The 12482-nt window shown below is 67.6% G+C and overlaps 3 protein-coding genes across 3 annotated transcripts in view; 2 read left to right on the top strand and 1 right to left on the bottom strand.

Annotated features, from left to right (window-relative positions):
* Window positions 1–880: 880 nt before the first annotated feature.
* Window positions 881–6573, bottom strand: CHLNCDRAFT_48978 (hypothetical protein; the record flags this gene model as incomplete). The annotated part of the gene is made up of 19 exons (XM_005845948.1): window positions 881–990; window positions 1211–1301; window positions 1541–1678; window positions 1825–1920; window positions 2148–2249; window positions 2446–2516; window positions 2739–2892; window positions 3145–3209; window positions 3397–3484; window positions 3646–3746; window positions 3954–4042; window positions 4286–4452; window positions 4561–4684; window positions 4863–5043; window positions 5252–5394; window positions 5529–5586; window positions 5840–5975; window positions 6109–6173; window positions 6561–6573. 19 exons carry the CDS (start codon window positions 6571–6573, stop codon window positions 881–883), a joined length of 1992 nt encoding a protein of 663 aa, XP_005846010.1.
* A 236-nt stretch (window positions 6574–6809) lies between these two features.
* Window positions 6810–8585, top strand: CHLNCDRAFT_136100 (hypothetical protein; the record flags this gene model as incomplete). Its single annotated transcript, XM_005846078.1, has 6 exons — window positions 6810–6865; window positions 7002–7063; window positions 7244–7300; window positions 7447–7755; window positions 7955–8057; window positions 8270–8585. 6 exons carry the CDS (start codon window positions 6810–6812, stop codon window positions 8583–8585), a joined length of 903 nt encoding a protein of 300 aa, XP_005846140.1.
* A 205-nt stretch (window positions 8586–8790) lies between these two features.
* Window positions 8791–12482, top strand: part of CHLNCDRAFT_136099 (hypothetical protein) — a gene marked incomplete at both ends in the record, with an annotated part of 5666 nt that continues 1974 nt past the window's right edge. The window contains 11 exons of the mRNA XM_005846077.1: window positions 8791–8983; window positions 9125–9167; window positions 9361–9460; window positions 9650–9763; window positions 9972–10082; window positions 10195–10374; window positions 10626–10829; window positions 11050–11125; window positions 11424–11539; window positions 11851–11910; window positions 12106–12175. Coding sequence (XP_005846139.1) covers window positions 8791–8983; window positions 9125–9167; window positions 9361–9460; window positions 9650–9763; window positions 9972–10082; window positions 10195–10374; window positions 10626–10829; window positions 11050–11125; window positions 11424–11539; window positions 11851–11910; window positions 12106–12175 — 1267 coding nt within the window. The remainder of the gene's footprint in view (window positions 8984–9124; window positions 9168–9360; window positions 9461–9649; window positions 9764–9971; window positions 10083–10194; window positions 10375–10625; window positions 10830–11049; window positions 11126–11423; window positions 11540–11850; window positions 11911–12105; window positions 12176–12482) is intronic.

The following is a 12482-nucleotide window of genomic DNA, read 5'->3' as shown; positions in this document are numbered from 1 at the left end:
GCCGCGGGACTCCGTCCTGAGGAGCGGCTGCTGGGTGTGTGCTGCTATGGCCATCCTGCGAGTAGAAAGGGCTGAAATGAGGCTTCCAGAGTCTCCGGACCAGCCTAAGAAATTGAGGAGGAAGCCAAGTGCTTCCAGAGGCTGAAAGCTTTGCGTTCCCACCTGACAATTGGGTCTCTATCGGCAAATGAAGCCTTGGAAGTATATCGGGCCTGGCTGCTGCAAGCGCTGGTGGGTGAGTTTGGAGCCGGTAAACTTGCAGGGCGTGAGGCGATCGCAGAGGTGGCCGAGCAGGTCTACTGACATGCGGGACGGCGATGGAGTGAAATGGGAGGCTGGAAGAGCCGCACCGTGCACGTGTTTGTGCCCGGGCATGCCAGCCAAACGCATGCCTCCGGTGGTCATTGATGATTTGATCATCAATGGTCATTGATGATTTGATCATCAATGCAGAATATAACCAGCTGGCGAAAATTGTGGACAAACAGGAACGCCACCATGAGCGACCTGGACAGGACCGCCGCGCCGAGCGGGGCGGCTTTGTTGCCGCTCACTACCGCCGCCCCCACTGCCACCGGCAGGGTGCCATGTTACACTGTAGCGGGCACACGAGTGCATACAGGCCGAGCCATGGGGGCTATCGGGCAGAAGGGAGGGCTGGAGAAAGAGGACCTGGCGACTACAAAGAGGTTGGTGTCGGCATTGCCAGGCGGCGCCAGGTGGTGAATCTAGCTAGAGAAAGAGGGAGTATGGGGAGTATGATAAGCAATAGAACATGGCCACGGTAAAAATTTAAGTGAGGAACAGCCCGACCGGGCAGCAGTAGACTTGCAGCCAGGCGCTGGCCCCGCAGGGCAACACCAGGAGGCTCCTGCCCGCCTCAGATGTCCAGCTCCTCTAGCGCCAGCCGGCTGCCGTGCCGCTCAATGAGCTCGCGGCGCGGCCCCACCTTATCCCCCATCAGGAGGGCGAACATGTGGCTGGCCTCGGCTGCAGCGGGGCAGGACAAGCAGGCCGGTGCATGAGCATGTGCATGAGCGGGTGCATTTGCATTATGAGAGGGGCATCAGTATAGAGTGCAAGACCGGCAGCAGTCGGGGTTTGGTGAACGCGGGCTAGGAGACACCGGCAGCAATCCAGCGCAGCCATGGCAGCAGCACTGTGTCTGTGCGGGCCCAGGCACCGAGGCAGACGCCCCCGTCAGACCCACCCGCATCGTCAATCGTCAGCTTGCGCAGGGTGCGTGTCTCTGGGTTGAGGGTGGTGGACCACAATTGCTCCGGCATCATCTCGCCCAGACCCTGCAAGGGCCGAGGGCGCAGGCGACCGCACAGGCGACACAGGCGTCTGGTCCAGCAGCAAACGGGCAGCGACCAGCAAAATGGCTGGGCAGGCCGCCGAAGCAGGCGCACCTGCTCAACGCTGCTGCCCGGCCGTGCATGCTCAGAGCGACACAGCCGGGCGGTTGGCAGCAGGCACGGCCTCCACCGGTCGCACGGTACGCCCCATGCCCCGTGGCCCTCTCTGCCGCCGAACCCACCTTGAAGCGCTGCATGGTGTAGCTGCATGGTGCCAGCTCAGCCAAGGCCGCCTTCAGCTCCTCTTCGGTGTAGCAGTACTGCGCGCGGCGCCCCACATCCAGCTTGTACAGCGGGGGCACGCCGACATACACATGGCCCTGCGGCAAGGCAGGGGGGCCAAGCATGCACGTGTTGGTGGTGATGTGTGCGCGGTGGTGGTGCCCGTGGGCGCGTGGGGTTGCGCCTTGGCCCCGCCTGGCCCACCACCCCCCAGCCCAGTCCAGCCCAGCCCTGCCCCTCCCACCTTCTCGAAGATGGCTCTCTGGTAGCGGAACAGGAAGGTGAGCAGCAGGGTGCGGATGTGGGCACCGTCCACGTCAGCATCAGTTAGGATGATGATCTGTGGCAGGGGCAGGCATACTCAAGCACGTTGATGTAGCTCAGGAAGGCCGGCGGGCCGTGCCTCCCATTGCAGAGCAGCAAAAACGCAGCGCTTGCATGGCCAGCCTGACCACAGCCGCCACCCCCGCTCGCCGCTGCCGCAGGCCATCGTGCTGCACCCCTCGGTACAGCTCCTCCTGCACCGCTTCTCTACTGTTGCGACAGCTGTACTGCTGTACTGCACACCTTGCCGTACCGCAGGTTGACCGCATCCTCGCCCTTCAGCCCCAGGCCCAGCCCGACAATCAGGTTGGCTATCTCGTTGTTCTTGTACAGCTTGCTGTCGTCCTGCACAACAGAAAGGCAAGACGGAAGAATGAAAGATGGAATCGGCGCAGGCAGGCAGGCTGGCACACCGGCGGCGCGGCCAATGAGAGCTTCCGGCTGCATATGCGCAACACAGGCCCACCCCTGGCAGACTGGTGCCCCAGCCAGGCAAGCAAGGCCGCCTCGCCAGCCCATGTGAGCTTGCCTGCCTCTCCACGTTCAGGATCTTGCCGCGCAGGGGGAGCACCGCCTGGTACCGCCTGTCTCGCGCCTGCTTGGTGCTGCCGCCTGCGAGGCAGGGGACGGCGCGCAGCGCGGCACGCACACTTGGCATCAGCCAGGATACGCATTGGAGACCAGCCATGGGCTCACCATCATTTCATTCCACACACTCACACACACACACCACACACACCAACGCAGCACACAAACACACACATACAGTACACACACACCAACACAACACACACACACCATAACATCAGACACCATACACAACACAACACACACCTGCCGAGTCGCCCTCCACCAGGAAGATCTCCGTCTCGGCCCGGTTGGTGGAGGAGCAGTCGGCGAGCTTGCCGGGCAGCGTGGACTTGGTGAGCACCGACTTGCGGCGCACCAACTCGCGAGCCTTCTTGGCCGCCTCGGCCGCCTTGAAGGCCTGCGGAGGGGGCCGGGGCGGTGGGAGTGGGTCATGTCAGGGCGGCGGCGCCGGCGGTGGTGGTGGCTGGTGGTGCCGGTGCCGGTGCTGTGTGTATGTGTGTGTGCGGGGTGGGGAGGGCAGGGACGCGCTGCTGCGAGCACGGCTGCTGGCAGTTCCACGCAAGTGCGGGGCCATGCAGCGAGGCCATGCAGCTGCCATGCGTTCCACGTGGGGGCTGCCGATTCTGAGGGCCTGGTGTTGCCCGCCCACCTGCATCGCCTTGGCCAGGATTGTGTTGAAGGTGGTCGGCTCCATCTCCAGCGCCTCCCCCACCGCTGCACAGGGCCAAAGGGGCAGGCGAGAGAGAGCGATGGGGCGCCCAACCCGCCCCGCCGGATGCGCCGCCGGCCACCCCTTCCCCCAACCAGGCCGCCACCTGCCGGCCACCTCCCCGTTTACAAACCGCTGCCGGCAACATCCACAGCAGCTGCCTCCCCTGCCCGGCACCGCTCTGCCCCCCACCTGAGCTGACCACCCCCTCCACAATCCTCCGCACTTCCGGGTTCCCCAGCCGCGTCTTGGTCTGCCCCTCAAACTCGGGGTTGGGCACCTGCACGGCGAGGAGGCGGGCCAGGGCGCAGTCGGAGCAGGCAGGCTGGGCCATGTAGGGACAGGCCGGCACACAACCCACCCACCCTCACCCACCCACCCATCCACACACACACGCGCGGTCGCTGCCCCTGCGCAAGGCCACACCCAGCCGCGCCTCACCTTGACCGACACCACAGCACCGAGCCCCTCCCTGATGTACTCCCCAGCCAGGTTGCTCTCCCCCTCCTTGATCGCCTTGAGCTTGCGCCCCAGGCTGTTGACTGCAGGGGGGCAGCCGCAGCAGGCAGCGTGGTGACCGGGGGGCAGTAGCGGTGCGAGGGGGGCGGCAACAGCAGCACCCGAGCGTCAAAGGCATAATGCCTGAGGCAGAGGTGCCCATGGAGCGAGTGCACAGGCACTGGTGCGAGCAGCTGGCTGGCTGGGAGTGCCCTCCGCGCCATCCAACCGGCCCCGCCCCACAAGCGCACCGGTGCGGGTGAGTGCGGCCTTGGTACCGTCGATGTGCGTGCCGCCGTCTATGGTTTTGATGCTGTTCACAAAGCCGATGATGGTGTCGCTGCAGGCATGCGATCAACAAGCAAGCGGGGTGAGGTGGGGCGGGCAGGGCGAGGCGAGAGGAGGCGAGGGAAGGCGAGCAGGCTGGCGGCGGCAGCACCTGAAGGCGTCGCTGCACCACTGCATGGCGATCTCTACAGTGTAGCCATCCACCTGCAGCCATCCCCAGCCACACAGCTCAGCGATTTGGTGGGACAGAAAGGCGGGTCGCCGCCCGAAAAGGCCCTGTGACGGGCACTGACACCCCCTGCGAAGCCCGCTCGCCTGCTTGCTGAAGCACAGGGGCTCGTGGATGGGCACTTTGTCGCGGTTCAGGAACCGCACATACTCTGCTAGGCCGCCAGAGTAGTGGAACACCTCCCAGTCCGGCTCCGCCTCTGCCGCCGCCGCGCCGTTGCTGCTGCCGTTGCCCTCTGCCGCCGCTGCTGCCGCCGCGCCGTTGCCGTTGGCGGCCGCCGCTTCGCTGCTGCTGCTGCTGCTGCTGGCCCGCTTGCTGGCTGAGCCCTTGGCTGGCTCCACCGCCCGGAAATAGATGGTGGCTCGGCTGTTGAGGAAGGCCAGCTCCCGGAGGCGGGAGCGGATGGTGTCAGGGTCAAACGTCGCGCTGCAGTGTGGCAGGAGGGGAGGGCGAGGCGAGGTGTGACTGGTGTGGGCAGATGCGGGTGTGGGTGCAGGGAGGCATGTGAAGGGGGAATGGAGCGCGCTAGGCGCAGGCGCCCACATGCCACACACAGGAGGGAGGGGCACAGCAGCGAATGATGCAGCGCAAGCGCAGCCCCACCACTGCTGGCTGCAGCCAGGGAGGGCCCTAACCGACTCACGTCTTGCTAAATATGGTATCGTCGTAAATGAAGCGCACGCGCGTGCCCCGTTTCGGCGCCCCCGCCGCAGCCGGCGCCTCCACCAGCGGCGACTGCGCCACGCCGCGGCTGAAGCGCTGGCTGAACTGGCTGCGCCCGCGCCACACCGACACCTCCAGCTCATCAGACAGCGCATTCACCACTGTGACGAGGCAGAGGAGAGGTTGGTTGGAAGAGGCAAGAGTTAGTAGAAGGATGGAGCAAGGGGACCCCCGCTCCCTGACAGGCGTGATCAAGCTCAGCAGGCAGCAACGGAAGCACCCGCTGGCGCAACATGCCGCTGGGTTGCCGCCCCCGCCAGCAGCCCCTGCCACCAGTGGCCGGCCAGCAGCGGTTGCCAGGTCGCTCACCCGACAGCCCCACGCCGTGCAGCCCGCCTGACACCGAATAGCCGCTGGAGTCGCCGCCAAACTTTCCGCCCGCGTGCAGCACCGTCAGTACCGTCTCCAGCGCCGACTTTCCAGTGACTGGGTGCACGTCGGTTGGGATGCCCCTGTGTGCAGTGCGGCGCGGTGCAAGCCGAGAGGGGCGTGTTGGCCAGCCAGGGAGGGACAGCCACAGGCGGCGGCGGCGGCGGCGCGAGCGCGTCGAGGCCGGCCAGCAGCTGACAGCCACAGCCACCCCCACCTGCCGTTGTCGCTGATGGTGACCCATCCGGTGTCCAGGTTCAGCTCCACATGCACCTCTGCAGCAGGACAGCAGGGCAGGCAGGTGGGAAGGCAGCACGTGGGCAGGCAGGCGGGCGGGCAGGCAGGCGGGTGGGCAGGCAGGAAGACAGCAGGCAGGGAGCACGAACGTGAGCAGCAGCACATGGCTGCACGGAACAGCAAACATGGCCAGTCTGAGCGCCAAGCGCGCGCTGCCAGGCGACAGCGGGCATACGGGCTGGCGGGTGGGGCAGGCGGCATGGGGCCGGTTGGCGGGCACCCGCGGCGCACCTGTGGCAAACCCTGCCTGCACCTCGTCAATCGCATTGTCCAGAATCTCATACACCAGGTGGTGCAGGCCGCGCTGCCCTGTACTGCCGATGTACATGCCCGGCCGCTTGCGCACCGGCTCCAGGCCTTGCAGCACCTGCGGGCGACCGAGGGCATGGGTGGATGGGAGGCGGCGGCGGGAACGCTACGCGACGGTGGCGGCGGCAGGCAGGGCTCCCGCTCAGGCTTGGCCTGCATCGAACGCCTGGCCCATGCCTCCATGATCGCACCTGGATCTGCTGTGCGCCGTAGGATGTGCTGGCCTCTGCCGCCTCGGGCGCGTCTGCGTCTGCCGCTGCGGGCAGGGCGGCAGCCGCCGACAGGCGGCGCTGCTGCTGCTGCTGCTCGCCACGGGGTGCGGCTAGCTGGCTGGCCCACACGGCGTGCGCTCTAAGGCTGCCCCCAGGCTGTGTGCCGCTGCTGGTTGCGCTGCACGCAGCTGCGCTTCGAGTGCACTGGCTGGCCAACAGGCGGGTGCCCGCCGCCAGCTGCCGTGCCGCAAGGCGCCTCATGGCTACGTTGCTATGCAAGGCCGAGTGCTGGGCTTGCATGCTACAGCCGGGCGCAAATTTTCAGTAGGGGACGGCCATGCGGCGAGGGCCGGTGAACTGGCGATTGAGATCGGTTGCAGGAGCAAATGGGGATGTGTGCGGATGGCGCGCTGTGCTTCCCCATGGCTCACTCTGACCTGGCATTCTTGAACTTCACCCGCTTCCTCTCTCTGCTGCCGCATATGCCCTGTGCATTCGTGCTGCAATACGAGCGAAAGCTTACGACTGCTTCTGCACAACAGTGACAAGGCGATCGCAGCAAAACTGGCAAAGGCGTCCTGCCCACCCTCGAAGCAGCCTCTGGAAGGACTGGGGTGCCCGCACAGGACGCAGGGGCTGCCAGAAGGCAAGGGGCGACCGGCTGCGGCATTTACAGAAGCATGTCGGGCTCCAAGCGGCCTCTGGGGGACATGAAGAAGAAGGGGAGCATCCGCTGGTGCGCCATGCAGCAAGCCATCCACCCGCCACCTGCGCCCAAGCCGCTAGGGCACCTGCCGCGGCTGCCGCCACCGTTGCCGACGCCGGCGCAGTCTTCTGCTTTACTCACAGCTGCGCTTCCTTGCGTGGCGCAGGGATGAGGAGAATCTGGAGGAGAACGAGCGCATCAAGAAGGAGCTCAACCCACGCAAGATAGGTGTGTGTGAGCGCGGTTTGCAAGTGGCTCCCTACCAAGCCGCGTAGCTGCCTGCTGGCGTGCCACAGAACAAGCGCCAGCATTGACAGGAGCAGCTCGCCACTGCGCCGCCTGCATTGTCCGTATGGCGGCAGTGGCTCACCAGAGGGGCGTGCTGCTGGCCCTGGCTCGGGAGTGCAGATGAGCCCAAGACGCCTTACCTCTCACCCATGGACACTGATGAAGAGGGAGACTTGGGTGAGTGGGCCTCCCTGCGTTGCTGGCTGGCATACGTCGGTGCCTGCTCCGCTGGCTGTGCCCTGCACACCACCGCCGCATCACAGTCGGGCACACGAGCAGCGCGTGTCAGAGCTTCGCAGCGCATGTCCCCCCCGGTGCTGCAGGCACCCGCCTGAGGCCGCTGTCGCTCGACGATGCCGCCACCGCGGCTGCGGCGGCGGCCTCCGCAGCGGCAGCAGAGGCCGCGGGGGCCTCCGCCTCTGCAGGCACCACCTCGGATGAGGCGGGCCCCTCGCGCTCGGGGCGCGGCAGGGGCAGGCACGTGCGCATCGGCGGCCGCGGCTGGTCGGACAGCGACCGAACGGTGAGCCCCAGCCCGCGCCACCCGGACGGCGGCAGCCCCTCCAAGGCGGCCAGGAGCCCTCGCTTCTCAGACCAGTACTACGACGGACTGCATGAGCATGATGATGAGGGTGAGCCTGGGGTGGGGCGCCGGCGGGGGCGTGCTTGCCGCCGGGCGCTGGCTGTTGCCGGTTGCCGGGCGGCGGGCTTCGCACTGGCAGGGACCGCACAGAGCAGTGGACGCTGCAGGGAGCAAGCTGAGGGCTGGCTATCTGCGATGCCCGCGCATCGCGAGCGCTTGCTTTGTTCCGTGGGCCTGCTGTCATGCAGACGAGGATGAGGCGGCGGCGGCGGACCCGCTGCGGCAGGAGAAGCGGCGGCGGTTCAAGGAGGCGCGCAAGCAGCACTACAACATGCGCGAGCAGCTGCAGAGGTGGGTCCGGCTGGCCTGAGCTGCGCTGCCGCGGCTTCCATGTTGGCTGCTCACAAAGTGGCGGTGCCAGCAGCAGCCGATGGTGATGCCACTTGCAGCCATCAGTGGTCTGGAGCCGTGTATTGCTGCGGGCTGGACGCAGTGCTACCCAGAGCGAACACGTGTTCACCTTTGCTGTTTGCTTCCCGGAACCCGCCCTGTTGTTGCTGCAGAGCGCGGGAGCTGATGCAGAGTGTGGAGGATGGGGAGCCTGAGGACGTGGCGGCAGCAGCGCAGCAGGGCCAGCAGCAGGTGCAGCAGGCGGCGGCGGTAGGGCACCAACAGCAGCAGCAGGAGCAGCAACAGCAGCGCCTGCCCAACGGGCTGTCTGCCGCGGGGGCAGAGATGGAGGGGGAGCACCTGGATGCAGATGTGGAAAGCGAGCATGAGGGCTCACAGCGGGGGCGCAGCGCTGCAGGCGGGAGAGGCGGCCGAGGGCCGGCGGCAGCAGCGGCGCCGCCAGACCGCGCCGCCATGTCCGACGACTGATCCCCTGCCTGCCTTTGTTGTCTGTTTCATTTGCTTGTCAACCACCATGCAATAAGCATGCGACACGTGCTGCCAGTTGCGACCCACTGGGCCTGCCCCTTCCCCGCTTGCGCCTCCGCTGACTGGACCTCCAGCATTGTCCCGCGACGTCCCGCGGAGCCAACACGTTTGCCAGGGCTAAGCGACAGGGCTCGAGCGGCCAATCATGGCGTGGCGGAGGAGTGGCGCGCTGCTGCTGGCTGGTGGTGCGGCCTTTGCGGCCACCAGCACCGCCCTGGCTCTGAACGACAATTATTCTCCTCGCTGGATCCATGACCGGCTGCCCAGCCGCGCAGAGCAGCTGCACCGGCTGTCGCAGGGCACGGCGGCAAACCCTTACGACGTGCTGATCATCGGAGGTGAGTTGCCGGCAGAAGTGCAGATTGCTGGGCTGGTGGCGCAGGGTGCGCGGCGGTGCCTGGCGGCAGGCGGCGCCGATGGCGGCTTTGCGGCGGCTGCACTGCTCAGCCTCAGCTCGCTCCCTGCGTGTTTGTCTGCAGGCGGTGCGACTGGCACCGGCTGCGCCGTGGATGCCGTCACCAGGTGAGGTCCTATGGGCAATCCCTACAGGCCACCCGGTCCTCGAGCTGTGCTGTGCCGCTACTCTTCCACGGGCCCGGACCTATTCTGCCTGGCAGGCCCTGGGTCTCTGTGTCCTGAGAACGCTGCTGTGAGCTGTGGCGTGCGCCACCCGCTCATCTTGCCGTTGGCCCTGGCTGCCGCCTGCCTGGCGCAGGGGCCTGCGCACGGCGATGGTGGAGCGCGAGGACTTTGCGGCGGGGACCAGCTCGCGGTCCACCAAGCTGGTGCACGGCGGCGTGCGCTACCTGGAGAAGGTGGGTCCTAGGTCTGTGTGGCGTGGTCGTGATGGCATGGCCACGAAGTGGAATCGGGGCTGGTGTTGGGAGCAGCAGCAGCAGCAGCAGCAGCACTCTGGAATCCTAACTCGAATCTTTCTCCATCCCGTGCATGCCAATGCTGCCGCCCCTGGCCACCCTGCTGCCTCCCCGTCCTTGCGACGCCAGGCCTTCAAGGACCTCGACTTTGGCCAGTTCAAGTTGGTGTTCGAGGCACTACACGAGCGAGGCGTACTGCTGCGCAACGTGCCGTACCTCTCCAACCCGCTGCCCATCATGATGGTGCGCCGCGCCGCCTGCCCGCCAGCTTCCCACGCCTTCTTGGCAGCTGCCGTGCCGATCTCCAGCCGCTGCACGCATGCGCCGGTGGCTGGGAAGCGGGGTGGAGGTGGCGGCTGGCGCTTTGGGCTGAACCGGCTGCCGCGCCGCGCCACCTGCCACCCACCGCGTCCCTGCCTCCTTGCTCCTCTGCGCGCGCCCCGCCCTGCAGCCATGCTACAAGTGGTACGAGGCGCCGTACTTCTGGGCTGGCCTGCGGGCGTACGACCTCATCGCCGGCAGCGAGGGGCTGGAGTGGTGCCGCTACCTCACGCCCTCCCAGGTGCGGCCGCGGCGCCGGCGCTCACGCCTCGGTTTCCCTCTGCTGCCGTAGCACTGGGCTGCCGTAGCACGTGCCACGTGCCGCTGACTGCACAGGCCTGTACCCCGTGCAGGCGCTGTCTCGCTTCCCCACGCTGTGCTCCCACCGCCGCGACGGCGCCGCCCTCAAAGGCGCCATCGTGTACCACGACGGCCAGTTCAACGACTCGCGGCTGGCGGTGGTGCTGGCGTGCACGGCGTCGGCGGCGGGCGCCACTGTGCTCAACCATGCTGAGGTCACCCGCCTGCTCAAGGTGCGGCGCGGTGCGCGGCCTGCCTGTGGTTTCACGAAATGGGGCAGGCGGGGGCCCATGTCAGCCCATGTGGGCGGCAGGCAGCGTTGGCAGCGTAGCGGGGTGTCGGGGGCCCCTCGCCCGTGCAACAGGCTCGGGTGTGCCGCCCCTATCAGCCGCCTGCTGCCCCAGCCGCGGCCGGCCAGCGCTCGGCGGGCAGGCGTGGCTGACCGCCCTTGTGTGCCGCACGCCGCCTGGCGCCCCGCGCGCAGGACGGCGAGGGCAAGGTGGTGGGGGCTGTGGTGCGGGATGTTCTGGCGGGCAAGGACCAAGCCGTGTATGCCCGCACCATCATCAATGCGGCGGGGCCCTTCTCAGATGAAGTGCGCCAGCTGTCAGAGGTGAGCCTGCAGGGCGGAGGCTCCTTCGGCGGCGGCGGCGGCGCCAGGCCGGACTGCAGGGCAGGCGCCGCAGGCGTAGGGAAGAGGCCGCCCGCTTTGCAGCACCTGCGCCAGAATCTCGCGCCCTCCTGCCTTCCTGCCGCCCGGCGCAGCGCGACCAGCCCTCCCCTCCCCTCCCTAATCTTCTTGTTTACACTCACCTGTTCCGACCCGCCCACCCACTCGCCCCGCCACTTCCATGCCCCACCTCACCCCTGCCCACTCCTGCCGTGCACCTGCTCACCCGCCGCCGCAGCCCAATGCCCCCAAGATGATCATGCCTAGCTCTGGGGTGCACGTCACGCTGCCAGACTACTACTCGCCTGAAGCGGGTGGGTGGGTAGGCGGGGCCAAGGCCGGTGCCTCACACCGGCGGCTTGCTGATGCTGTGTGCGAGCCTGGCGGTGGCGTTCCGCTGGCAGCGGTGGCCTCTGCGCGCTGGTGGGAGTGGCAGTGGCAGTGGCTCAGCCTTGGCGGGGCGGCCCTGCACCTGCATCCCCCTCTGGCAATAGAGACAAACAAAGCAAGCTGTGCACGCCCTCGTCTTCCCTGCCTGCCTGCCTGGCTGGCTGTCTGCCCACCCCGCCCCGCGGCCCCGGCCCCTGTCCCGCTCCTCTCCCGCCCCCGCAGTGGGCATGATAGTGCCCAAGACCAAGGATGGACGGGTGGTGTTCATGCTGCCCTGGCTGGAGCAGACCATTGCGGGCACCACAGACTCGTCCACAGAAGTCACCATGAGGCCACAGGTGCAGGCAGGCGCGGCGCGTGGGCGGTCGCGCGGGCCCTGCGCTGCTGGCGGTGGCGGGCCCGCCCTGGGGGGCATGCATGCTTCGTGCGTCTGCCCAGGAGGCGCCTGCTGCCACCCCAGGGCACAGGGCCAGGCTCACTCCGCTGCCTGCAAGGGCTGGGTGGTACAGCCAGGGCGGCGGGTGGGGTGGGCGCTGCGGCTGGGCGCTGGTGCCTGCTGACCTGGCGACCGCCGCCCCCCCTGCTCTGCTGACTCGCTCCCTGCAATGCACGCCGGCCCCTCCTTCCCCCTGTGCCATTGCGCCTGCAGCCGACCGAGGAGGAGATCCAGTTCATTCTGGATGCCATCTCAGACTACCTCACAGTAAAGGTGGGTCAGCGCTGGAACAGCTGGGGGTGGCGCGACGAATGGCGTGTCTGCAGCCTGCGGAATGGGTGGCGCAGCAGATGAAGCGGCGTGGGGCAGGCCTGGGGCTGCGCCTGCCTGCACCGCCGTGCAGGGCAGCCAGCCTGGCCCAGGCGCTGCCTGCCCGCCCGCCTGCGTGTTGTTGCCCGCCGGCCGCAGGTGCGGCGCTCGGATGTGCAGTCTGCGTGGAGCGGCATCCGGCCGTTGGCGCTGGATCCCAACGCATCAGGTGGGGGTTGGGCTGACTGTGGTGTTGGCCTGGCCTGGCCTGGCCGGGGGCCCCTGGTGCTGCCCGGGCTGTGGGCTGCGTGCGCTCCCGTTTGGCCCAGCACCCTGCGTCGTGCCGTCCGCCAACGGGCGCACCGCAGCGCCTCATGCCGGCGCCGCCGCCTCCCCTGCTGGCTGCCCCACCCGACGTGCTGCTGCGGCTGCTGACGGTCATGCTGCGCCCTCTGTGCCCCTGTGTGTGCACACATGTGTGTGTCTGTGTGCGGCGCAGACACGGCCAGCGCCTCACGGGACCACATCGTCACAGT

This window comes from Chlorella variabilis (assembly GCF_000147415.1).
Source record: "Chlorella variabilis unplaced genomic scaffold CHLNCscaffold_15, whole genome shotgun sequence".
NCBI lineage: Eukaryota > Viridiplantae > Chlorophyta > Trebouxiophyceae > Chlorellales > Chlorellaceae > Chlorella > Chlorella variabilis.
The sequence above is the reverse complement of the archived record's forward strand: the minus strand, read 5'-3'. Positions and strand labels throughout refer to the sequence as shown.